Consider the following 24,232-nt stretch of genomic DNA (forward strand, 5'->3'; position numbering starts at 1 on the left):
TACTGTTTTCGCTCTAATATTTGAATTGTTTGTCGAAACGAGGCATGTAATATGTCATTAGAAAGTTATGGACAAGGCGCACCTTTCATATGTTGAAATGTTTTCGAGATTCCTTACGGTTTTAAGTTAATTTTGAAAATCGTGCGGCGGACGACGAGTGGCAGCGGCCGTTTTTCACAAAATTTTTACAAACCGCTGGTCGGAACAATTCAAACAATACGCCGTTGGAAAGATATCGACGAGGCGCAACTTTTTCATATAGAACACTCTCTCTAATTCTTTACGGTTTAAGAGGAATTTCTAATTTATCAAAATGCGGACACTGTTTTTCGCAACACCCAAATCGACGTGCGTACTTCATCCGACTGAAAACCGCACTGCATCGGATGAAAAGCCGCACTGCATTAGACCGGCAAGAGAACTGCATGGTTTCCTTTTTGTGGGATGTAAATTTTTGAAGACGAGGAAGAAAATCGCACTGCTTTTAGACGAAAAACCGCACTACATTAGAGAGTCAAGCGAACTTCATGATTTTCTTGTTGGGCGTAAATTTTCTCAGATGAGCTTTTGTGAGTTTTTGTCATAATTTTTTATGAACAACAAAAGAACGCACTGCTTCGGACGGAAAACCACACTGCATCAGAAAGTCAAGCAAACTTCATGATTTCTTTTTGTTGGACGTAAATTTTCTCGAACGAGTTTTTGTTTTCTTTTTTTAAACATTTTATTATAAACGAGAGTGGACCGCAGAGACGAATGCAAATGAACCTCGACATACATGGAAGTGAACCACATTACTATTTTTTGTTTCGCTAATTTTTTTCACACTTCCATGCTTTGTGCAAGTGAACAACATCACTCTCATAAGTGAACCTCATCCAAGGACCAAACGCACTGCATGTGTTGATGTAATCGACTGAACACACGAAACAAATTGCACTTGATACATAGGGGTAACGAGCTGCTACACAAATTGGAGTGATCTACTTTTTCCAATCATCTCAAAAACAAAACAAATTGCATTCAATAAAGAAGTGAACCTCCCGTGGGGATTTTTTTTTCTCTTTTTCTACAAGGTGAACCACTAAGGGGCTGCACTTTTTTTAGAACTCCCAATAGGGTCCAGCGAGCTGCACAATTATGTACAGTCAGCTGCGCATCTTGTTCATTCCCGAGCTGCAAAATTATGTATAGTGAGCTGCACATCTAGCAGAGTATGTGAGCATCACATCTAAGGATGCACCAACCGACCAAAAAAATGCGAACAGAGTTGCAAGAATCACTGCCCGTAGTTCTCCTCTCAAGCAAAAAATCCTGCCGACGAGATGCACGGCTGGAGGCACATGGGCGTGGATCCCTGATGCGGAACTGAGCTGCACGCTCCTCGAATCAAAACCGCACGCTGCCGCTGGCGATGAGCTGCACAGAACCTTTCAAGAACAATGTGAACTTCTCTTCTTGAGTAAAACTGCAGCCGATGCAAAAAAATTCAAACAAAACACATGTGGGTTGCACCGCGGTCATCGATGGTTCCGAAAAGAGAAAAATTGTAGCGTGACTCCCCGTACTCTCATCGCCGGCGAGGGAAGGAGGAGCTTGGGGGAGGCAGCCATGGCCCCGATCTGGACGAGGACATGGTGTCGCGACAGCCATGGCCTCCAGGGGGAGATGCAGCTCGATGAGAAAGGGATTGGGGCGCAGTCGTTTTTTCTCCCCATGGTCGACGCGGCGGCCCCGGTGCCCACGGGCGAGACGGAAGACGGATCCGGAAAGGAGCACGAGGCAGACCACCGGGGCACGCCAGAGCCGGGAGGGGGTGGGGCACCGGGGTGAGGGGTGAGGGGCGACTCACCTCGCGCGCGTCGCCGGTCAGGCACGGGAGGAGGATCCTGCCGGCTCAGGCGGTCGCAGCCGTGGTAGGTGGTCGGACGGGGGTGGGAGGAAGGAGGTGGAGGAGCATCCCGCCGGATCTGCCACGGCCCGATAGATTCATCGCTGGGTAGGGGAAGGACAGGAGGTGGAGGGTGGCCGAGAGGCATGGGTGGTTGGTGGGGGAGGAAGAGGAAGGTGGGCGGCGGGAAGGTGTTCTCCGGCGAGAGGGAGGTGGGCACGGGGGACGCCTTGCTTGCCTCGCACGACGCAGCATGTGAAGTGGCGGCGCGGGGTCGCAGCAGGAAGAAGGAGGCGGGGGTGGGGCGGGACTCCGGCGGAGCTGGAAGAAGGTGGAGGAGGGGGTTGGGCGCCAGGAGGGGGGCGGCCGCTCGGGATCCAGCGCATGCGCCGCGGTAGAGCGCTGTAGTCGTGGGGGTGGGGATTGGGGGTGGTTGCGCTGGGGCGTGGGCATCAAGGAGAGGTGGGAGGCGACTTGACCTGGGAAGAAGGTGGGTTTGGTGGGGTGTTATCAGAATAAGCGTTTTTGTTATTAGAATAAGACTTTTAAGGGTGTTATTAGAATAGACCCACCCTATATATATATATATATATATATATATATATATATATATATATATATATATATATTGGTAATACCCGGTATTCACGGAAATCCTTCTGGTGATGCAGGACCGCTTTTGAAACCTCTCAAAACTATTCCGGATATTAATGAAATAATTTCAGAAATATATTCTCATCACCGCTGTCCTACTAACACTCGGTAGACCGTGATTACTTTACGCTTGGGACCCCATAGGTTTGCTAAATCATAGACATGAGCAAAACTCTCTCGTTCAATGACCGATAGCGGAACCGTGGACATCCATATCGGTCCCTATGATTACGCGAATGATATTCGAATGAACCTTTGGTTATCATGTGATGTTCCTTGATACGTCTCCGTCGTATCTATAATTTTTGATTGTTCCATGCCAATATTATTCAACTTTCATATACTTTTGGCAACTTTTTATACTATTTTGGGACTAACATATTGATCCAGTGCCCAGTGCCAGTTCATGTTTGTTGCATGTTTTATGTTTCACAGAAACCCAATATCAAACGGAGTCCAAACGAGATAAAAACGAACGGAGAATTAATTTGGAATATTTATGATTTTTGGGAAGTAAAATCAACGCGAGACGGTGCCCGAGGGGGCCACGAGGCAGGGGGCGCACCCAGGGAGGCAGGCGCGCCCTGGACCCTCGTGGGCACCCCGTAAGGCGGTTGACACTCTTCTTTTGCCGCAAGAAAGCTAATTTTATGAGAAAAATCTGGGCAAAAGATTCAACCTAATCGGAGTTATGGATCTTCGGATATAAAAGAAACGGTGAAAGGGCAGAATCCGAGAACGCAGAAACAGAGAGAGACAGAGAAATAGATCCAATCTCGGAGGGGCTCTCGCCCCTCCCACGCCATGGGAGCCAAGGACTAGAGGGGAAACCCTTCTGCCATCTAGGAAGAAGGTCAAGGAAGAAGAAGAAGAAGAAGGGGGGCTCTCTCCCCCTTGCTTCCGGTGGCGCCGGAGCGCTGCCGGGGGCCATCATCATCACCGCGATCTTCACCAACACCTCCATCATCTTCACCAACATCTCCATCACCTTCCCCCTTCTATCTACAGCGGTCCACTCTCCCGCAACCCGCTATACCCTCTACTTGAACATGGTGCTTTATGCTTCATATTATTATCCAATGATGTGTTGCCATCCTATGATGTCTGAGCAGATTTTCTTTGTCCTATCGGTGATTGATGAATTGCTATGATTGGTTTGAGTTGCATGTTTTATTATTGGTGTTGTCCTATGGTGCCCTTCGTATCGCGCAAGCGTGAGGGATTCCCACTATAGGGTTTGCAATATGTTCATGATTTGCTTATGGTGGGTGGCGTGAGTGACAGAAGCACAGACCCGAGTAAGTAGGTTGTTTGCGTATGGGATAAAGGGGACTTGATACTTTAATGCTATGGTTGGGTTTTACCTTAATGATCTTTAGTAGTTGCGGATGCTTGCTAGAGTTCCAATCATAAGTGCATATGATCCAAGAAGAGAAAATATGTTAGCTTATGCCTCTCCCTCAAATAAAATTGCAATAGTGATTACCGGTCTAGTAATGTAGTCAATTGCTTAGGGACAATTTCACAACTCCTACCACCACTTTTCCACACTCACTATATTTACTTTATTGATTCTTTATCTAAACAGCCCCTACTTTTTATTTACGTGTTCTTTATTATCTTGCAAACCTATCCAACAACACCTACAAAGTACTTCTAGTTTCATACTTGTTCTAGGTAAAGCGAACACTAAGCGTGCGTAGAGTCGTATCAGTGGCAGATAGGACTTGAGAGAATATTTTTCTACCTTTAGCTCCTCGTTGGGTTGGACACTCTTACTTATAGAAAGAAGGTACAATTATCCCCTACACTTGTGGGTTATCATTCCTTTTGCTTCGTGATACTTTAAAAAACTCGGTGTGCATCGGTATCCTCTTGAGTCACCACCATGCTCACTATACCATTACTCCCGTTATCGGTTTTGTTCTTCTTTCTTGTTGGCATGTTCCGGCATCCCTCTGACGTAGTCACCTTTGTCTGGCCAGACAATAATGGATGCGATCACACCGGGAGGGACCTAAGAATATCTCTCCATCATCAGAGGAGAAAATCTCACTCTTGAGCTATCTGGCCACTTGTCAAACTTTCCAATGAACCCGTAAGTTGTCGTTATGATCACCATGTTACAGGTGGCGTTTGAGCAACCCCAAAGCCCACCATATGGTAAGAAGTGACCACAACACTCTCATGGTCTAAGGAGCAATATCACACATTAACACTCCATGTTATTATAATTGAATGCAGACGATATTTACTCAATTCATAACAAACAAGATTGGGTCGATTTAATATGATCATTCTTCCAACGTCATAATCTCAATGTTGTTTTAGGACTATTGTTACACTGGACGATATCCTAAGATCCGTAAAATGTGATCACCAACAAGACTTGAGCTAGTCTTAGAGGTGAGACTAGGAACCTTTTATTTACCATTTAGCATTCCACACGTGCATATGAGTTTTTCACTAAACCTCATATTTCCGGATCATATCAGTTATAGCATAGAGTATAAACTATTAATTATGAATATGGAAATATAATAATACAAATTTTATTGCCACTAGGGTATATTTCCAACACAAGCTCCTAGGACCGTTGGGTGAGCAGAGTCTGGATTTCATCATCCTTGGCACGGAGCTTGGCGGTGAGTGCTTCTTCTCTACAACAAGATCTTCTTCATGAGCGTTAAGAACAATCTTGCACCAAGTCAGATCAGCATCAACTGCCCCATCCCTCTTGGTGGCTTCCTCTTGCCGTATCAGCTGCAGCCTTTTCCAGAATGCAGCTTTCCCTGTCGGTGGCAAGCTGGACTTGGCGGTCTTTGTCACCAAACAATTACAATTCATATTGTTTCTTACAAAGTCTAAGTAAGAGCTCCACATACTCAATTATTGTTTAGTCTTCTATGATTGCTAATAATCAAAGTATATATTTAGAACAAATAACATCCATCAAACATAGAGAAAAATAATGGCTTAATGTTTCGCCTCCCACCTAATTTGTCATAGAGATAACTGTCAACAATACAATAATAATTCATGATCTAATATATTTGAGTGGATATATGTGCCTGGATCTTTCCCCACCACATGATGCTTGCCAACTAGAGAATAGTTGGAATAATAAATTGACTAAACAAAAATAAAATTGACAAAATAAAATAAAATATAAGCCCTTCACGGAGGGAAGCATGGATTTGCAGAGGTGCCATAGCTCATTGCTTAAAATAGAGATGAATAAATTTTGAGTGGTGCCTTTATTGTCAACATCACAACTAAGGTATTCAATATCTTCCATGCTAAACACATTATTGGCGGTTCCCATGCAGAAATGAAAATTTTAACTCCCCCTCAACCATTCAAGTACAAGCCATGGCTAGCCGAATTCATGGGTTCCCTTCAAACTTTCCACTTTCCAGGGGGAGCTTTTGATTTATTATATATATTTTCTTTTGATTGATGGACTGGGCATCCCAATTACTAGCCTCTCTCATGCAAGAACAAGTGAGGAACCTCTCATCATGAGAATAGCCCACTTAGCATGGAAGATATTAACCGCCCCTTGCTCCATGAGGGGTACGGGCACACAAAACAGATGTTTATTTGAAGGTTTTAGAGATGGTACATGTAAATTTACTTGGAACAACAGGGTAATAATGCATATAGGTAGATATGGTTAACACTCATGGAAGAAACTTGGCTGAAGGATTTTGGATGCACAAGTAGTAATCTCGTTTAGCACAGAAAGTTTGGCTAGCAAAAGATTCTAAACAAGCACTTCATGTTGGAGGATCCATAAGAATATAACTTCTATGCAAATATACCCAATCATAACTCATTACATTGTCTTCCTTGTCCAACTTCCACTAATTTGATCAAAGTGGATATAATTCATGGGTATTCACAATCATAAAAGATGTCCAAGATAATATAATTGTATGTGAATTTTTTCTTCCATATACTAATCATTCATGAATTGCTTATATGAACAATATTGTGATTGTCAAACTTCAATAGATTTTACTTTCTAAAACAACGTGAAATTACTACTAAGCCTATGGAACATGGATAATTTCAGATTTATGATCATTTCATTCAACAATTTACTGATAGGATAAAAGTGAGCATAAGAGTGAATGACAAACTACTCCAAAAGATATAAGTGAAGATCAATGAGTTGTTAAACAATTACGTTGCTATGTGAAGACTCTCTCATTCAAAACTTTCAAATCTAAATATTTTATTCAAACATCAAACAAAATGAAAATAAAGGACACACCAAGGATATCACACATCATGTGAACAAGTAAAAACCTAGGCTCAAGTGAGACTAAACGATAGTTGTTGACGAAGAAAGGTGGGATGCCTACCGGGGCATTCCTAAGCTTAGATGCTTGAGACTTCTTGGAATATTAACTTGCGATGCCTTGGTAATCCCTAAGCTTGAACTCTTGTGTCTTCGTAATTCCTCTCATATCACTATTTCCCTAAATCTTTAGAACTTCATCCACACAAGGCTCAACAAGAACTGGTGAGATAAATCAATGCAAAACCTTATCATTCTCTACTATATCAAATCACTAAAATTATTATTAAACATTTCATACTAATGCCTCTGCATATTTAATACTCCTACCCTTAAATAGAATCATTAAACAAGCAAACGTATGCAAACAATGCAATCATACAACAATCTATCTAAATGGAACAGTCTGTAAAGGATGAAGCAAAATCCATATTTATTTAACTAAAAAATTCTAAATATTTACCACACTTTAGAAAATTTATCATAGCTTACTATGTCGAAATTTCAAGATTTTAGCACATTCTACTTTTCTCAAGAATTCAAACAATAACGAAAAACTTTCTGTTTTGAAACAACAACTCATGAACATGCAAACTAAGCATGGTGAAGACTATACTTGATACTTTTATTGAAACAAAAGATACAAAACATGATTCTGAATAACATCAAGAAAATCCAAGTAAAAGAAAATGATGCTCCAAGCAAAACATATATCATGTGACGAATAAAAATATAGTTCTGAGTGAGGTTATCGATAATGTTGAAGACGAAAGAGGGGATGCCGTCTGGGACATACCCAAGCTTGGGAACTTGAATCTTCCTTGAATATTACCTTGGGGGTGCCTTGGGCATCCCCAGGCTTAGGGTCTCGCATCTCCTTATTCTCCTCATATCGATATCTCACCCAAAACATGAAAACTTCAATCACATAAAACTTAACGGAACTTCGTGAGATGGGTTAATATGATAGTGGATAAATCATTCACTTAGATACTCAAAAGAAAAAGATTCATAATTGTCCACACATAGTGCCTACTATACTCTATCATTTCCACATCTTATTTTGACTAATATAAGCCATAGAAACTATAAACAAGTAAGCTATGCATTGAATATAGAATTTATCAAAAACAAAACAGTTTGTAATGATCTGAAAAAGAAAGTCAAGAACCATACTTCTGCAACTCTAAAAATTCTGAAAAATTAGGGAAGTGTAGGAATTTTATATATAAATCATGTGTAAAACATTTATATGAAAACCATGTTCCAGTAAAATATAAGAATTTTGGCACTGGATGCAAAAGTTTCTGCTTTTGCGTAGGATCAAGTCAACTATCATCCACACTATCCCAAAGGCTTTCCTTAGCACTTTATTGAAACAAAAGCAATAGAACATGAATAATACATTATATTAATCGTGTTAACACACAAAAATAGTAGGAGTAAATGTTGGGTTGTCTCCCAACAAGTGCCTTTCTTTGAAGCCCTTTTAGCTAGGCATGATGATTTCAATGATGCTCACATAAAAGTAAAGAATTGAAACATAACGAGAGTATCATGAAGCATATGACTAGCACATTTAAGCCTAACCCACTTCCTATGCATAGGGATTTTGTGATCAAAGGACTTATGGGAGCAAGAATCAACTAGCATAGGAAGGCAAAACAAGCACGGCTTCAAAATTTTCAAAACATAGAGAGGAAACTTGATATTATTAAGATATGTAAAAGCGTATGTTCCTCTCTCATAATAATTTTAAGTAGCATCAAGAAGGAATTCAACAATATAACTATCACATAAAACATTCTTTTCATGATCCACAAGCGTAGAAATTTTATTACTCTCCACATAAGCAAATTTATCCTCCTTCATAATAGTGGGAGCAAACTCAACAAAATAACTATCATGAGACACTTGATTTACATAATCAAATTGAACATTAAAATAATGATGACAATTTTCATGGTTATGATTATTCTTTATGGCATACATGTCATCACAATAATCATCATAGATAGCAACTTTGTTATCAAAATCAATTGAAACCTCTCCCAAGATAGTGAAATCATCATCAAATAAAGTCATGACCTCTCCAAATCAACTTTTATAATTATTTCAATAAGATTCAACACCCACGAAAATAGCAGGATCATTACCTAGAGTTGACACTCTTCCAAACAAACTTTCATCATTGTAATTATCATAAATAGGAGGCATGCAATCATCATAATAAATTTGTTCATCAAAAGTAGGGGGACTAAAATGATCATGTTCATCAAACATAACATCCCCAAGCTTATGGATTTGCATATCATTAACATCTTGGATATTCAGAGAATTCATACTAGCAATATTGCAATCATGCTTATCATTCAAGGACTTTATGCCAATTTTTTTACTGAATTCTTCTTCTAACACCGTGGCACAATATTTTGATCCATCATTTTCAAGAAACACATTATAAAGACGAAGAATTTGAGGCAACCTCAATTCCACTTTTTTGTAGTTTTCTTTTATAAACCAAACTAGTGAATAAACAAGAAACTAAAAGATTTAATTGCAAGATCTAAATATATACCTTCAAGCACTTAGCTCCCCGGCAACGGCGCCATAAATGATCTTTATGTCTACTATGCAAAATTTATTATTGAAGACTCGGTTGGGCCTCCAAGCGTAGAGTTTTGTAGGACAACAACAAATTTCCCTCAAGTGGAAGCCCTAAGGTTGATCAATTTGTGGGAGGTGTAGGATGAAGGTCGTCTCTCTCAAACAACGCTGCAGTCAAATATAAGAAATATCTCGTGTCCCCAACACACCCAATACAATGGTAAATTGTATAGGCACACTAGTTCAGCGAAGAGATGGTGATACAAGTGTAGTATGGATAGTAGATATTGGTTTTTGTAATCTAAAATAATAAAAACGACAAGGTAGCAAGTAGCAAATGACGAGCAAAACATTATATCAATGCTTACAAACAAGGCCTACTTTCACTAGTGCAATCTCTCAATACTAACATAGTTGAATTATAAAACTATCCCTCAACGTGAGACAAAGAATCACTCCAAAGTTTCTATCAGATAATGTAGGATGAAAATGTGTATCAGCCTATGTGCCTAGATTACTCCAATGTCAACACGGGAATCTGCAAGTTGATTATCAAAACATACATCAAGTGACTCAATAGAATACCCTAGTGTCACCACGGATATCCACATGGAAGACATACATCAAGTGATCTCAAATCCAATATTCAGTACAACAATATCGAACCTTAAAGAGCAAGACTCAATCCATCACAACAAAGGTAGAGAGGGAAGAACACCATATGATTCCACTATATTAACAAAGCTCATGATACATCAAGATCCTGCCAAATCAAGAACATGAGAGAGAGAGAGATCGAACACATAGATACTAGTACATACCCTTACCCTCGAGGATGAACTACTCACACATCACCATGACAATGAAGTAGATGTTCATGGTGATGGTGAAGGAGGAGATGTCCCCGACGGCATCCTGGCGCTACCGGAGGAGAGGGGAAGGGGGGCCCTCCTCCTTCTTCTTCCTTGGCCCTCTAGGAGGAGAAGGTGCTCTCCGCTAGATTGGATATCTCTGTTGTCTTCTCTTCTCGCGACTATTTTTGGAGGCCTGAGGGAGTCCTAGATTAGGGGGTCCTCAGACAGCCGGACTATATGCGAATGTCGGACTCTTGGACTATGAAGATATAAGATAGAAGACTTCGTCCTGTGTTCGGATGGGACTCTCGTTTGCATGGGAGGCAAGCTTGGTAGTCAGGATATTAAGATTCCTTTCTCTGTAACCGACCCTGTGTAACTCTAGCCCCCTCCGATGTCTATATAAACCGGAGGGTTTAGTCCATAGGACAACAACAATCATAATCATAGGCTAGCTTCTAGGGTTTAGCCTCTACGATCTCGTCGTAGATCAACTCTTGTAATACTCATATCATCAAGATCAATCAAGCAGGAAGTAGGGTATTACCTCCATCGAGAGGGACCGAACCTGGGTAAACATTGTGTCCCCCGCCTCCTGTTACCATTAGCCTTAGCCGCACAGTTCGGGACCCCCTACCCGAGATCCGCCGGTTTTGACACCGACATTGGTGCTTTCATTGAGAGTTCCACTGTGACGTTGAAGATAGGGTTGATGGCTCGCCTTGTTATCAAGGATAACATCACCTCCAGGGGAGCTCTGGACTCAGGCCAAACTCTCCGGCTGGGCGGCTTCGTCTTGACCGTCCGTTCGTCCGTCGGGCCGACCATGACTTCTCAAGTCATCAAAAATCGCCTCCGCATCAGCTCGGAATACGCCGAGCAGATGGATCCAATGGAGTTATCGTCTTTAAACGGGCTCCTGGATTGCATCGCCGCTCTAGGGGTCACTTCGGAATATGATCGGATTCGGCTTAAACCCGATCAAAGAGAGATAGAATCTTCGCCGATCACCCATCAGATAGTGGTGGTGGAGGAGTACGAAATATGTCCCGATTTCTGAGCTCACCAAGCCGGATACATGCCTGCGGGAAGACGCGCCCCGAACTCCGAACTTAGAACCGGACTGTGGGCCAGAAAAATTGGTTTACATCTCGAGGTCTAAACTATTAAGTTCGGAAACTCCTCAAGCTCCGGGTCACGAATCAGATCTGGGTTCGGACTTAAATACACCCACCTGCTAAGACTCAAGCGATCTTTCCCGCATCAGACAACAGTCCCAAGGGACTGTACATCACTTTTGGGCCAGATTCCTCATCATCAAGGACAAGGTCAAGGACTGTTGCGATGAAGACGCAATCTCATTATTATGCAAAAATTGCACGAACAAGGGACTCCTCAACGCCATAAATCGCGTCACATATCACGCTTCGATGACCTGGTGATCATAGTACAGAAGTACTACGCGATGGAAAGCGCCTGGAAAACTCAGGCAACCTTTTGGGATCCACTGGCTCTCGCCAAACCCCTCGTTCAAACAAAAAGGGTGTACCCTTGTAGGTCACCCGATCCAATCGCGAAGAAATCAAAGCCCACTTTAGGGTGCGCAACCGTTTTGGAGGGATGGCTCGATAGGCCATGCAAAATACACACCACACCAGATACCGTACCAACACACAACCTTAGAGCATGTTGGATACTTCGGCAGGTGGCCAAGAACGGCGAGGATCTCCTCATAAAAAACACCGCAGAGAAACATCCCACAGAGCACAACACTACAGTATTGACAGTCTTCGAGACTTTCGCCTTAGGCAATAGGCACAAGAGAGCACTCCGCAGCCTCGCGGACGTCTGCCAAGTCGCAGCAATAAACCCCTGGAACGACACGGCCATAACTTTCAGCGCCAGTGACGAACCACAATTCAGAATAGTCCGAGCACCAGCCGCTTTGGTCCTCACTCCAGTCGTGGACGGCTTCTAGCTTACCAAAGTGCTCATGGACGGCGGTAGCGGATTAAACCATATTCATGAGGAAACTCTCAAAAAATGGAACTAGACAGGAGCCGCATCGAGCAAAGCAGCACAACCTTCCGAGGAATTATTCCTAGCCGGGAGAGAAGATGCACTGGCAAGATCACAGTCGATGTGGTATTCGGCACGCCGGAGAATTATCGGTCTGAAGAGATAACCTTCCAGGTGGCCCCCTTCACCAGTGGATATCACGCCTTGTTAGGGCGGGATGCATTTGTGAGCTTCCAAGACATACCCCATTACGGGTACATGAAGCTCAAGATGCCGGGGCCCAATGGAATTATCACCCTTGCGAGTGATCCGGACACGGCACTCCGTGCCGAAAATAAAACAGCGGCCTTGGCCCTCGAAGCATTGTCTGAAGCCCTCGTGGCCGAAGAATTAACTGCATTGTGCTCCACAGTGGATAGGGACGACGTAATACTCGATAAGTGATCCAAGTCCACCTCCTTCAAGCTAGCGGACGAAATAGAGGAATTGAAGCAAACCCAGCTAAAATCCGAGCTTTGTCACAGTTGGATACCCCAACAGATCTCAAGCAGATCCAGAAGCTAAGTGGATGCATGGCAGCTCTAAGCCGCTTTATCTCCAGATTAGGAGAAAAGGCTCTGCCACTTTATCGCCTTCTTCGACGAACCGAACACTTCGAGTGAACGGACGCGGCGACGGCCGGATTGGAGGAAATAAAGGCTCTTTTAATGAGCAACCCAATCCTGGCCGCGCCGAACGTTGGCGAACCCATGTTGTTATATATAGCCGCAACACACCAAGTTGTGAGTGCGGTGCTCCTCGTCGAACGAGAGAAGGACGGACACAAATTCCCGGTTCAGAAGCCGGTATAGTACGTATCCACTGTCGTCACACCATGCAAATCATGGTACCCACATTACCAAAAAATAGCATACACGGTCTTCATGGCATGTCGGAAACTACGACACTACTTTCAGGAGCGTTCAATCATGGTGGCCTCTGAAGTACCACTCAACGACATAATAAACAACCGCGATGCCACAGGCCAGATTGCAAGTGGGCCATCGAGCTCCTCCCATTCGACATCACATATAAACCACGGTGAGCCATTAAATCTCAAGTACTGGCGGATTTCGTCGCCGAATGGACAGAGGCCGAACTCCCTAAAGAGTATGACACATACTCCAACTGGATCATGCACTTCAACGGCTCGAAAATGCTGGCATGTCTCGGGGCAGGTGTTGTCTTAACATCCCCCACAGGAGATACAGTCCAATACGCACTCCAAATATTATACACAGACTCTAACAATGCAGCCGAATACGAGGCTTTGTTACATGGTCTTCGGATGGCCGTCTCCATGGGCATTCAGCGCCTAGAAGTGCGTGGGGATTCAAACCTCGCAATATCTCAAATAAATGGAGACTTCAATGCCAAAGATCCGAAAATGGCGGCCTATCATAATGTCGTCCTTAAGATATCGGCTCGGTTCAAGGGGCTCGAATTTCATCACGTGGTTAGAGAAAACAATCAAGTGGCGGATGTCCTCGCCCGAATCAGCGCTAAGAGCGACCCTGTCCCACCTAACATATTTCTGGAAAGGTTTTTCAAGCCATCCGTGGTGTGGGAAGGGGAGACCGACAACATTAGTCCGGTTCCGACCACAACCCCAGATTCCGAACACACGGACATAATCGGGGGCTCCACCACCGAAATAACACCTTCGGCCCATCTCATCATGGCTGTTATCGCCCCATGGACCAAACCCTTCTTGGCCTACCTTAATAGGCACGAACTCCCTGAGGACCAAAATGAGGCACACTGCATTGTGCAGCGCTCTAAGGCATACAAGGTTCATGAGGGAGAGCTTTATAAGAAAAGCGCTACCGGGGTACTTCAAAGATGTATCTCTGGAGAGGAAGGGCGGCATCTCTTGGCTGAAATTCATGTCAGCCTCAATGGTCACCACGCCGCAGCTCGGGCCCTTGTAAGAAAGGCCTTCCATACATGTTTTTACTAGACGACGGCCCAAGCAGACGCACAAAACCACTCCAACATTGCATCGGATGCCAGCTTTTCGCCAATCAAAGCCATATGCCACCCACCACCGTACATATAATCCCCATAACTTGGCCTTTCGCGGTTTGGGGGCTTGATATGGTTGGACCCCTTAAAGGAGGAAGCCACAAGAAAAAATACTTGTTGGTCATGGTGGACAAGTTCACCAAATGGATAGAAGCCAAACCAGTCAAAACGGCTGAATCCGGACCCGTGATAGACTTCATATCGGGTGTAGTACACCGTTATGGTGTTCCCCATAGCATCATCACCGACAATAGCTCCAATTTCACGGCCGATGAGGTGAAAACTTGGTGCGGCAAGATGGGCATTAAGCTCGATTACGCCTCCATCTATCACCCTGAAGCAAACGGTCAAGTCGAACGAGCCAATGGTCTTATTATGAGCGGCATTAAACCTAGACTAGTGCGATCCTTAAAAGAATCGGACACGCACTGGGTTGAGGAGCTCGACTCCGTACTCTCGGGGCTGCAGACCACACCAAATCGCACTCCCGGATACACACCCTTCTTCATGGTGTACAACGCAAAGGCTGTGCTACCTTGTGATATTATTCATGACTCACCTCGAGTGCGCATGTACGAAGAGAGAGAGGCCGAGCTCGATTGGCAGGACAATTTAGATGCCCTGGAAGAGGAGTGCGACATCGCAAAAGCCCGTTCCGCATTCTATCAACAACAGGCTCGCATGTATCAAAGCAGAGAAGTACGGGCCAAGACTTATAATATTGGCGACCTCGTTCTACGTCCACCGGAGAAGAAAAAGGACAAGCTCAAGCCCAGGTGGGAGGGTCCCTTCATTATTGACAAAGTTCTCACCAGTGGAGCGTACCGACTACGGGATGCATCCGATAATCGCCTCGAGCCGAACCCATGGAATGCAGCCAGACTCCGAAGATTCTACGCCTGGCGCCGAACTCCCTGTTCGTCTCCTTCCCTCTGTTGCTTTTGATTTTCTTTTTAGCCCTCTTCTCGCCTTTCCTTTTTTGAAAAGCTCTAACGCTTTATTGTGGCTCTACTACACACTTGTAACGCACTAATTTTCAAGCATGTGCGCTCATTATACCTGGGGGCTTCTTATACAGAAGCTTAATATAATTATCTTTAGGGCATCAAGCCCACTACATATGCGTCCTTTCTCCATATGCACCTTTTCTTCGCCATTATATGCATTGATATGACTTAAGTTTTGGCCAAGCTGGGTTGCCTGGCTCCTGTGCTTATGCCCTACGTTCCCGTTAGTTTGGCTTGGGCATAAAGGGAGCACCTCTGTGATTGTTACTGCCGGGTACTCCGGATGTGTACCTCAGACTGGGTGAAGCCAAAAGCTAGCGTTCTTAAGGGAATATTCGGTCGGTGGACTAAAGATGTTTTTACCTATTATTGGTGTCAAAACCGGCGGATCTCGGGTAGGGGGTCCCGATCTGTGCGTCAAGGCTGATGGTAACAGGAAGAAAGGGACACAGATGTTTTACCCAGGTTCGTGCCCTCTCGATGGAGGTAAAACCCTACTGCCTGCTTGATTAATATTGATGATATGGGTAGTACAAGAGTATATCTACCACGAGATCGTAGAGGCTAACCCTAAGAGCTAGCCTATGATGGTATGATTGTAATTGTGATCGGCCTTCTAAGGACCAACCTCTCCGGTTTATATAGACACTGGAGAGGGCTAGGGTTTACATGGAGTCGGTTACAAGGAAGGAAACACAATATCCGGATCGCCAAGCTTGCCTTCCACGCCAAGGAGAGTCCCATCCGGACACGGGCCGAAGTCTTGAGTCTTGTATCTTCACGCTTCAATAGTCCGGATGTTGCACACAGTCCGGCTGTCCAGATACCCCCTAATCCAGGACTCCCTCAGTAGCCCCTAAACCAGGCTTCAATGACGATGAGTCCGTCGCACAGTATTGTCTTCGGCATTGCAAGGCGGGTTCCTTTCTCCGAATACTCCAAAGTAATTATTGAACACTTGAATCGTGTCCGGATCCACAAAATGATCTTTACACACCGCTGTATCGAGAATGATATTTCACAAACGCGATCTGCTGACAAATTTTTCTGATGACGCGATATGTTATTATGGTTGGATTATTCAAACCGTTTTCCCATAACCAGCTACAGCGCATATTGCGAGGCGGTTTCTTTGACACGTCTCGCCAAAGCAGAGATCGTGTCCCCCTATCACGGGATCCTTTTCAATACGGGCATGGGTAACCCATCTGCACCACTAATCGCGGCGAGTGGGAGGTGGACGTGCTTCACCAGGCAAGTGGGGAGGCGCAAAAAACTTTTATCACCCCTATAAAGAGGTAAGGCCCCTTTCTCTTTACCCACGCCTTCTCCTCCTGTTAGCTCATTCCCCTCTGCCTGAGCCCTAGCACCCAAGCACTCTTTTTCTCCATCAAAGAGAGGTCTTCCAAAGATGTCCGGATCCGGAGCAGGAGGCAGATGGATGGCCTCGACCGTTCAGGAGAAGGACATCAAGAAGCTCCGGGGAGCCGGGTATCTGGCCCAGAAGATCGGCCACCGTCTCCCACCGGCGGGATAGATCATCCCCACTCCAGAACCTCATGAGAGAGTCATGTTCCTTCCCCATTTTGTCCGTCGGCTCGGGTTTCCCCTTCACCCATTTGTTCGCGGAGTCATGTATTACTACGTGATCGATTTTCACGATCCTTCCACCAACTCCTTCCTCAATATCTCGACGTCATCGTCGTGTGCGAGGCTTTTCTCTAGACCCCACCTCACTTCGGCCTGTGGCTAAAGATTTTCAATGTAAAACCCAAGGTGGTGAGTGGCGATCACGCCGAGTGCGGCGGCACCATGGTAAGCAAGATGCCCAAGGCCGCTTGGCCGAAGGGTGCTTTCCACGACTCCGTCAAGGAGTGGCAGCAGCAGTGGTTCTATATCACTGAACCACGCGACAAAAAGTGGGCGGCGGCCCCAGAGTTTAGATCCGGAGCTCCACTGCGGCTCACGTCCTGGTCCAAGAAGGGCCCGAACTGGTCTTCGCCCGACGAGCTGTCATTGCTCCAGACGCGCGTTTCGAGCGTGGTCGACAAGGACATCAAACTTGTCGACGTAGTCCAGGTGATGCTATTTCACCTAGTTCTCCCCTGCCAGCGCCGAGCTTGCACTCTATGGGAGTTCGACCCAACCGAGCACCAAACCCTTCAGGGGCTTTATGATTCCTCCCACAAGGACATCTGGAAGGTGCTCTTCAAGCCCGGCAAATCGTGGCCGAGCCCCGCCGAGGACCACGGGTATCAATTATCTCATCCTGCAAGCTCGGTAAGTTACAGCCGCACTCTGTTCATTCATGCTTCAGCTAGCATGTCCTAAGGGAGACATCTTAATCGTGTTTCATTGTGACCTCAGGGATGGATAAAGAAAGTGGAGCGGATACATTGTCCGGCCCTGCCGCCGGAGGAACCGACCGGACCCCTTCTGTCGAAGATGCTGGTCCCTACGCCTTACGAGCCGCCAAAGAAGGAGGCCTCCAAGAAGGTCAAGAAGACCCGGAGTGGCCTCCGTCACCGCGAGGCTTCGGATGCAAAATCCGGAGACTCAAGCGATGCTCCTTCTTCAGAAGGCGAAGAGGAAGAAGCAGAGGAGGACGAGCCTCACTATGAAGGTGGGAGGAAGCGTGCAGCTTCCCCGTCCCTGGAGGCCGGATCACCCAAGAGTGGGAAAGGTTCCCTCCCAGAGACATCCACCACGACCCGACAGCAGCCCAGAGTGGGATCCCAGGGCCCAGCCCCTGGGGAAGTTGTAAGTATACGGAATCCGAACACGCGTATGCGTCCGAGATTGTTGTTGGATTTATTGGCTTTAACTGTTGCCGCATTTTGCACAGCCCAGCGAGGTGTCACGCCGGACAGCCCTCATCGAAGGATTCGCTGGGCTCAGATGCCTTGGTGAGTGAGACGCCTCCGCAGGCCCCTTCCCCTAAGTTCAGGCACGACACTGAGGTGTCATCCCGACAGGACCCGTCCCAGGGAGGGCGTATCCCCGTTGCCGGACACACGGGGGCGGATAAGGCCCCCGGGACCTCTGAGGTTCTAGAGTCGAGCGAACAGCCACCTTCGATGGTGGGAGGCCTGCCTACCCCGCCGGCATCCTCTGTTCGAGCAGAGCTACCCGATGGTCTATCGATGGCGTTGAAGAACGCATCCATCATCGATGAGCACCACACTCTCATGGGTGTAGTGGTTGAGAAGATTCAGTCCGCCGAGAGCGGGCTGAACGAGTCCTGCTTTGGCCTTATAAAGGCCTTTGAGGTATGTTCCCTAAGAAACCTTTGAGGGTTTGTCATAATATGAGTAGTAGCCCCTGATGCACTGTCCAGCAGAGGAGACCAAGCCGGGCAGGGGATCAAATCCTCTGCATTCGCATGAGCCTATGTGAATGACGTATACCCTTTATGTGAAAACGGGCGTCTGCAGAGAGGACGGCTGCTTATAATGCGGAGGTGTCCGAACTGAAGCAGAGCCTGGCACGGGCCGAGGAAGAACTTGGCCGTGTGAGGAAGCAATTGGAAGACAAGCAAGGTATGTTGAAAACATTTGTCTTGAAGTTGGCACGAATTAATAGTTGCGCATAGTGAGAAGTATTTGTATTGTATGCTCTAGGGGCGAGTGCCGAGTACGAGGCACTAAAGGAGGCTGTGGATGATGCCAATAAGAAAGGAGGCCGAACAAGCGCTTCGTGAGAAACACGAGGCCAGGGTCATCGCAGCTGAGCGAGAGCTCCAGGAAGCTATGAAGAAAAGCGAGGGCTTGGAGCAGAGTCTAATAGAGAAAGAGTCTGAACTCACCCAAGCTCTCGAGGCTGCGGAAAGTGCTCAGGAAGAATCCCGAGGTGCTGCGCGGGACATTCAGGAGGCCCGGAAAGTTGCGGCTGGTAAGGCCTTCTATAATCTTAGCCCTTTGTACGTGATAATGGAATGAATCCTAAGTAGCAAGTTGAATTCTTATTTTTCCAGGGGCGTTTGCGGATCTTCCTCGCAGCATATCTGATGCCACCGAATTCTACCGCACCGAGGAGAAGAAGTCTGCGGAGAGGGATTTCTGGTCGCAATATTTGGCGCCAAACTATCCGGTGCCATTTATCGATCAGTTGAAACAACTAGTCGAACTGCACCAGGCGGCCGAACTAGCCATGAAGGACTTAGTTGTCCGGCTGTGGCCTGCGGAGCCAATTCCAAGCAGTTACTTCGGACTCGTCAAGCGGATTGTGGGTGCCTGTCCTCCGCTTGATGCTATCAAGTGATCAGTCTGTATAGAAGGCGCGCGCATGGCGTTTGCCCGTGCGAAAGTGCATTGGGGGAAGCTTGACGTAGAGAAGCTGATGACTGAGGGGCCGCCAGAGGGTAAGGAGCACCGCAAGCCCGAGCTGTACTATGAAGGTGTGATGAAAGGGGCTCACCTTGCGGCGGATAGGTGTGCCAAAGACATTATATTTCCCTAAGGGCATTTGTGCCGCTTTTTGTAATATGGGATAATGGAATTTTTATTATATATTGCCTGTTTTGTTTGAACATATGTTCTTCCTGTGCGGCTGTTTATTGTATGCAAATCCTGAGAGTTGGCCAGTCGTCGGCTTCTGCCCCCTCGTAAAAGAATACGGGGGTGTTGGGATATCTGAACGCTCTTTATTCCACAGTTGGGTCCTTTTAAGGAGGTGCTTCTCTTCGCGGACTAGGCAATCGGACTATAAGGCTTTATTACTCTCACTTAGCCTTAGGAATTCGAGTATGGTCGGTGCAGCCCCTAGTGTTCGGAAGGCCGAACTAGGGGCTCTATTGGCGCCTGATCAGAAGACCGATCCGTCGCACTCTGCATTTATAATGGCGTTGTGCGGAATAAATCTTTAAGGATTTTACAACCTCTCGAACAGCTGACCAGCTCTCGCTTCATCATGACGGTCGGTTTTCGGCTTTCTCTACTGAGGTGCTCGTCCGGCTGAACCGGGACACAATCGCAGTAGTTCTCCCAGCGCTACCTTAGCAGACAGAACGGAACGTAAGGTACCAAAACATGGGAGCCGGGCAAACCCAACCAATGACCCAAGACATGATTCGGAGCTGATGCATATAGTGCTATAAGTTCGGGGTGCCGAGCGACCGAAAAGGTGGTCGGACTTTATTGCCATACTCTGAAGCCCCTGGTGTAACCGAGCGAATGCGAAGCGTGATTGTCATTTCAGTAAAGAAGCGTCGGCGATAAGCGACGGCCGGTAAGTGTTATTTAAGTCTACGCATTGTAGTAGGATGATATGTCTATGCATATGAGTATGATGTATGAAAAGAGGTGTTATTTGGTGGAACCTGTGGTGGACGGACTGGAGGGGGTTGTGAGTGGATCAAGAGTGAATCCGAACCGCCTTCTACCCGCACGTTCCTGCAGTTGTGTGTCCGGTGCTGAATTCGTGCCGCCAATCCTGTTCTGCGTCAATCGTTAGTTTGTAAAGGCAAATGTTTCAAGGCGGCTGGGCGTCCTCTTGTGGTTGGTCCAAGGGTCCCTGATTGGACCCCGGTGGGCCTAGCCGTCATATCGTGAGTTAATGCAGACTCCTCAATGGGTGCCCGGATTAGTTGGCTTGAGTGATTTACCATGTGGAATCTAGTCTACGTGGTTTATCCCATTGGCATACGGTAAACTACCGCATGGTGGGAAAGTGCCGAAGAATTAATCTTTGGCATGGCATTTTTTGTTGATCTAAGAACAACCATTAGAATGGTGGGCCAATCAACTTGGCCTTTACACCTGGCATCTTTTGAAAAGATGTTATTTGTGGTTTCAACCAGCGAGGGCTTTATGTATTATGGAGCCCCGGACTACTAGGTCTAGGGGTACGACAATTGAAAAAAAATTGCTGTGCTTGGTGTGATCGGGGGCGATCAGCCGTACTTTTGTACTCTGGGGGTCTCTTGACTAGACGCCTCCCATCATTGTTTCTGGCATACGACCAGCCGCTTTGTTTTGAGGATCCGGCATTCTCTATTGGTATGATTTGCCGTCCTTCTAGGAGTACCATGGATTTCACATGGTTGATCAAGTATGTGGCTTGAGCCGAATAGCCTTGAGCTGCTCTTTGTCCGTTGACCGGACCTGGAGTTGATGGACTTGGCACTAGTTTCCTTTACTTGCCGTTTGTGACCATTGCCCCGAGGCCTGAGGGTGCCTCTTCGAATATCCCTTTTGCTGTCTTGGGCCGTAATGATATGTGAGCATCGGGGTGTGTGCCTTGGGTTCTCCTGCTTAGGTTGAGGTAGCCGATTGTGTGGTTCATGGCCCTTGCTCGGGCTTTGGAGTCCGTACTTTTCGGTGGCCAGTACCTTGGCCCACCTATCCGTTAGCAAGTCTTGGTTAGCTTTAAGCTGCTCTTGCTTCCTTTGCAAGCTCCTTGTCGTGGCCATGAGCCATTGCTTGAAGCGAACTTGTTCCACTGGATCTTCTGGTATGCCAAATTCATCACCACTGAGGCTTACCTCGTCGTCGGAGGGGGGTGTATGGTTGTCCCTCTCCAAGTATCCCATCATGACTGGTCCAGCCTGCTTGAAGGCAGGCCGATCAGGGCTGTATTCCTCTTTGGCGCCATCCGGATTGCTTTCGTCTCTAGGGCCGGTGTTGGCATGGCGGGGCTTTGGGCGGCGCCAAAAGCGCCCATGCTTTGCTTTTCCTCCAGAGGGGCTATCCTCCGTTGCCTCGTCGCCATTAGTTTTCTTCAAAGTGCCCACCGTAGATATGCCGTATGAGGAGGTGGGTGTCCACCGTCCTGTGAGAGTTGGCTCCTATAATTCTCCTGCATCGTCGTCCATGCCGTCGATGTCTTCGGAGTCGAAGTCAAGCACTTCAGTTAAATCATCGATCATGGCGATGAAGTGGGTGGTGGGTGGGCAGCGAATTCCCTCGTCGCCTGCTTCCCACTCTAACCGGACATAGTTCGGCCCATAGCCTCCTGACAAAGAGAGAGACTTTGATGAGTTCAGCATGTCGCCAAAGGGCAAGTGCTGAAAGATGTCCACAGCGGTGAACTCCGTTGCTGGAGCCCAACTAGGCTTGGCGGGCTCGGGAACGCGTGGTCTGGAACCTACAACCGGATACAAATCCGGGGGTCCGGAGTCACAGGCCTCCTCAGAAGCGAGGCCGGTGTTCGGCTCTACCCCCGATGAGGGTACGGCCTGCGGGGCGGGGTCCATCCCTCCGTCCCTGGGCAGGGCAGTCTGCTCCGGATTTGAGTCCGGGGCTACTGCCGGGGTGATATCCCGAGCGTTGTCCGATAGCAGGTCCAGACCATGCTCGTCGTGACTGTCCGGTGGTCCTGTCATGGTCCCGAATCCGTCGAAGATCAAGTCTCCGCGGATATCCGCCGTGTAGTTCCGATTTTCGAGTCTGATTTGGTGGCCAGGGGCGTAGCTGTCGATCTGCTCCAGATGGCCAAGCAAATTGGCCCGCAGCGCGAAGCCGCCGAACACGAAAATCTGTCCGGGGAGGAAAGTCTCACCCTGGACCGCATTGTTGACGATGATTGAAGGAGCCATCGAGCCTTGCGGCGACGTCACAGAGGAACTCTCAATGAAAGCACCAATGTCGGTGTCAAAACCGGCGGATCTCGGGTAGGGTGTCCCGATCTGTGCGTCAAGGCTGATGGTAACAGGAAGCAAGGGACACAGATGTTTTACCCAGGTTCGGGCCCTCTCGACGGAGGTAAAACCCTACTTCCTGCTTGATTAATATTGATGATATGGGTAGTACAAGAGTAGATCTACCACGAGATCGTAGAGGCTAACCCTAAGAGCTAGCCTATGACGGTATGATTGTAATTGTGATCGACCTTCTAAGGACCAACCTCTCCGGTTTATATAGACACTGGAGAGGGCTAGGGTTTACATGGAGTCGGTTACAAGGAAGGAAACACAATATCCGGATCGCCAAGCTTTCCTTCCACGCTAAGGAGAGTCCCATCCGGACACGGGCCGAAGTCTTGAGTCTTGTATCTTCACGCTTCAATAGTCCGGACGTTGCACACAGTCCGGCTGTCCGGATACCCCCTAATCTAGGACTCCCTCACCTATCACAATACAAACCCCCCTCGATATTACATGTCATGCGCTTTTTGATTGCAGTTTGGACATGCACGTTAATGCAAGTGTACCCAGGGAAAGGAACCCTTAGCGGAACTATTCTCTCTGGAAGATGTTTCTTACTAACCATGTAATATAACATAGCTGGTTGGGTACTTGTCTGTTCAAGCAATTGTGACCCCTACGCCTGGTTTCCGTGCGTACCACGGTTTATATTACCAAGCGGGTATTCGACAACACTCCGGGCTGTCGGGTCCAGAGGCTGAAGCGAAAAGGTCCACCATGACAAATGTTTTACAATCCAGCTAGGGACAAATATGTCAACTGAAGTACATAGTCATTTAGACTCAAATGCTTCTTCTTCTATGCCATCCAACAGGTTGTCTAGCCTACAATCCTGTTAGGAATATTTTGCAGCTAATCCTACCTGGTCATATACCAGACTAACAGGAATTTCTTTCCCATCCGACCCTGCAGGTCCGACCCGAGCCATATGATTCGAGTCAAGCTTGGTATACCGTGTCTTCACCATGGCCCAAGCCTCTCTTGCCCCTTCTTGATAGGCAGATATCCTCCATAGTCGGAAATGCTGCCGCGCTCCCTTGAAAAGCTGAGCAAGCTCCCCCATACTTCCTGGTAGGGAGGCGGATGGCCACAAGGCCTTGGCGACACTCCGCATGACCTGTCGAACTTGCTTGTGCAATTGCGAAAGCTTTGTAGCAGATCACCTGGGAATTCGGGCATCTCCTCTTC

The 24,232-nt window shown here is 46.8% G+C and overlaps 1 protein-coding gene across 1 annotated transcript; it reads right to left on the minus strand.

The window, feature by feature from the left end:
* Window positions 1-903: 903 nt before the first annotated feature.
* On the minus strand, window positions 904-21,934 carry LOC123078085 (vegetative cell wall protein gp1). Its single transcript, XM_044500480.1, has 4 exons — window positions 21,714-21,934; window positions 1,569-2,370; window positions 1,252-1,430; window positions 904-1,176 (listed from the first exon to the last, which is right to left on the minus strand). Exons 1-4 carry the CDS (start codon window positions 21,932-21,934, stop codon window positions 1,149-1,151), a joined length of 1,230 nt encoding a protein of 409 aa, XP_044356415.1. The 3' UTR covers window positions 904-1,148.
* Window positions 21,935-24,232: the final 2,298 nt, after the last annotated feature.

The sequence above is a fragment of the Triticum aestivum genome, chromosome 1B, assembly GCF_018294505.1.
Source record: "Triticum aestivum cultivar Chinese Spring chromosome 1B, IWGSC CS RefSeq v2.1, whole genome shotgun sequence".
In the NCBI taxonomy this organism is placed as follows: Eukaryota; Viridiplantae; Streptophyta; class Magnoliopsida; order Poales; family Poaceae; genus Triticum; species Triticum aestivum.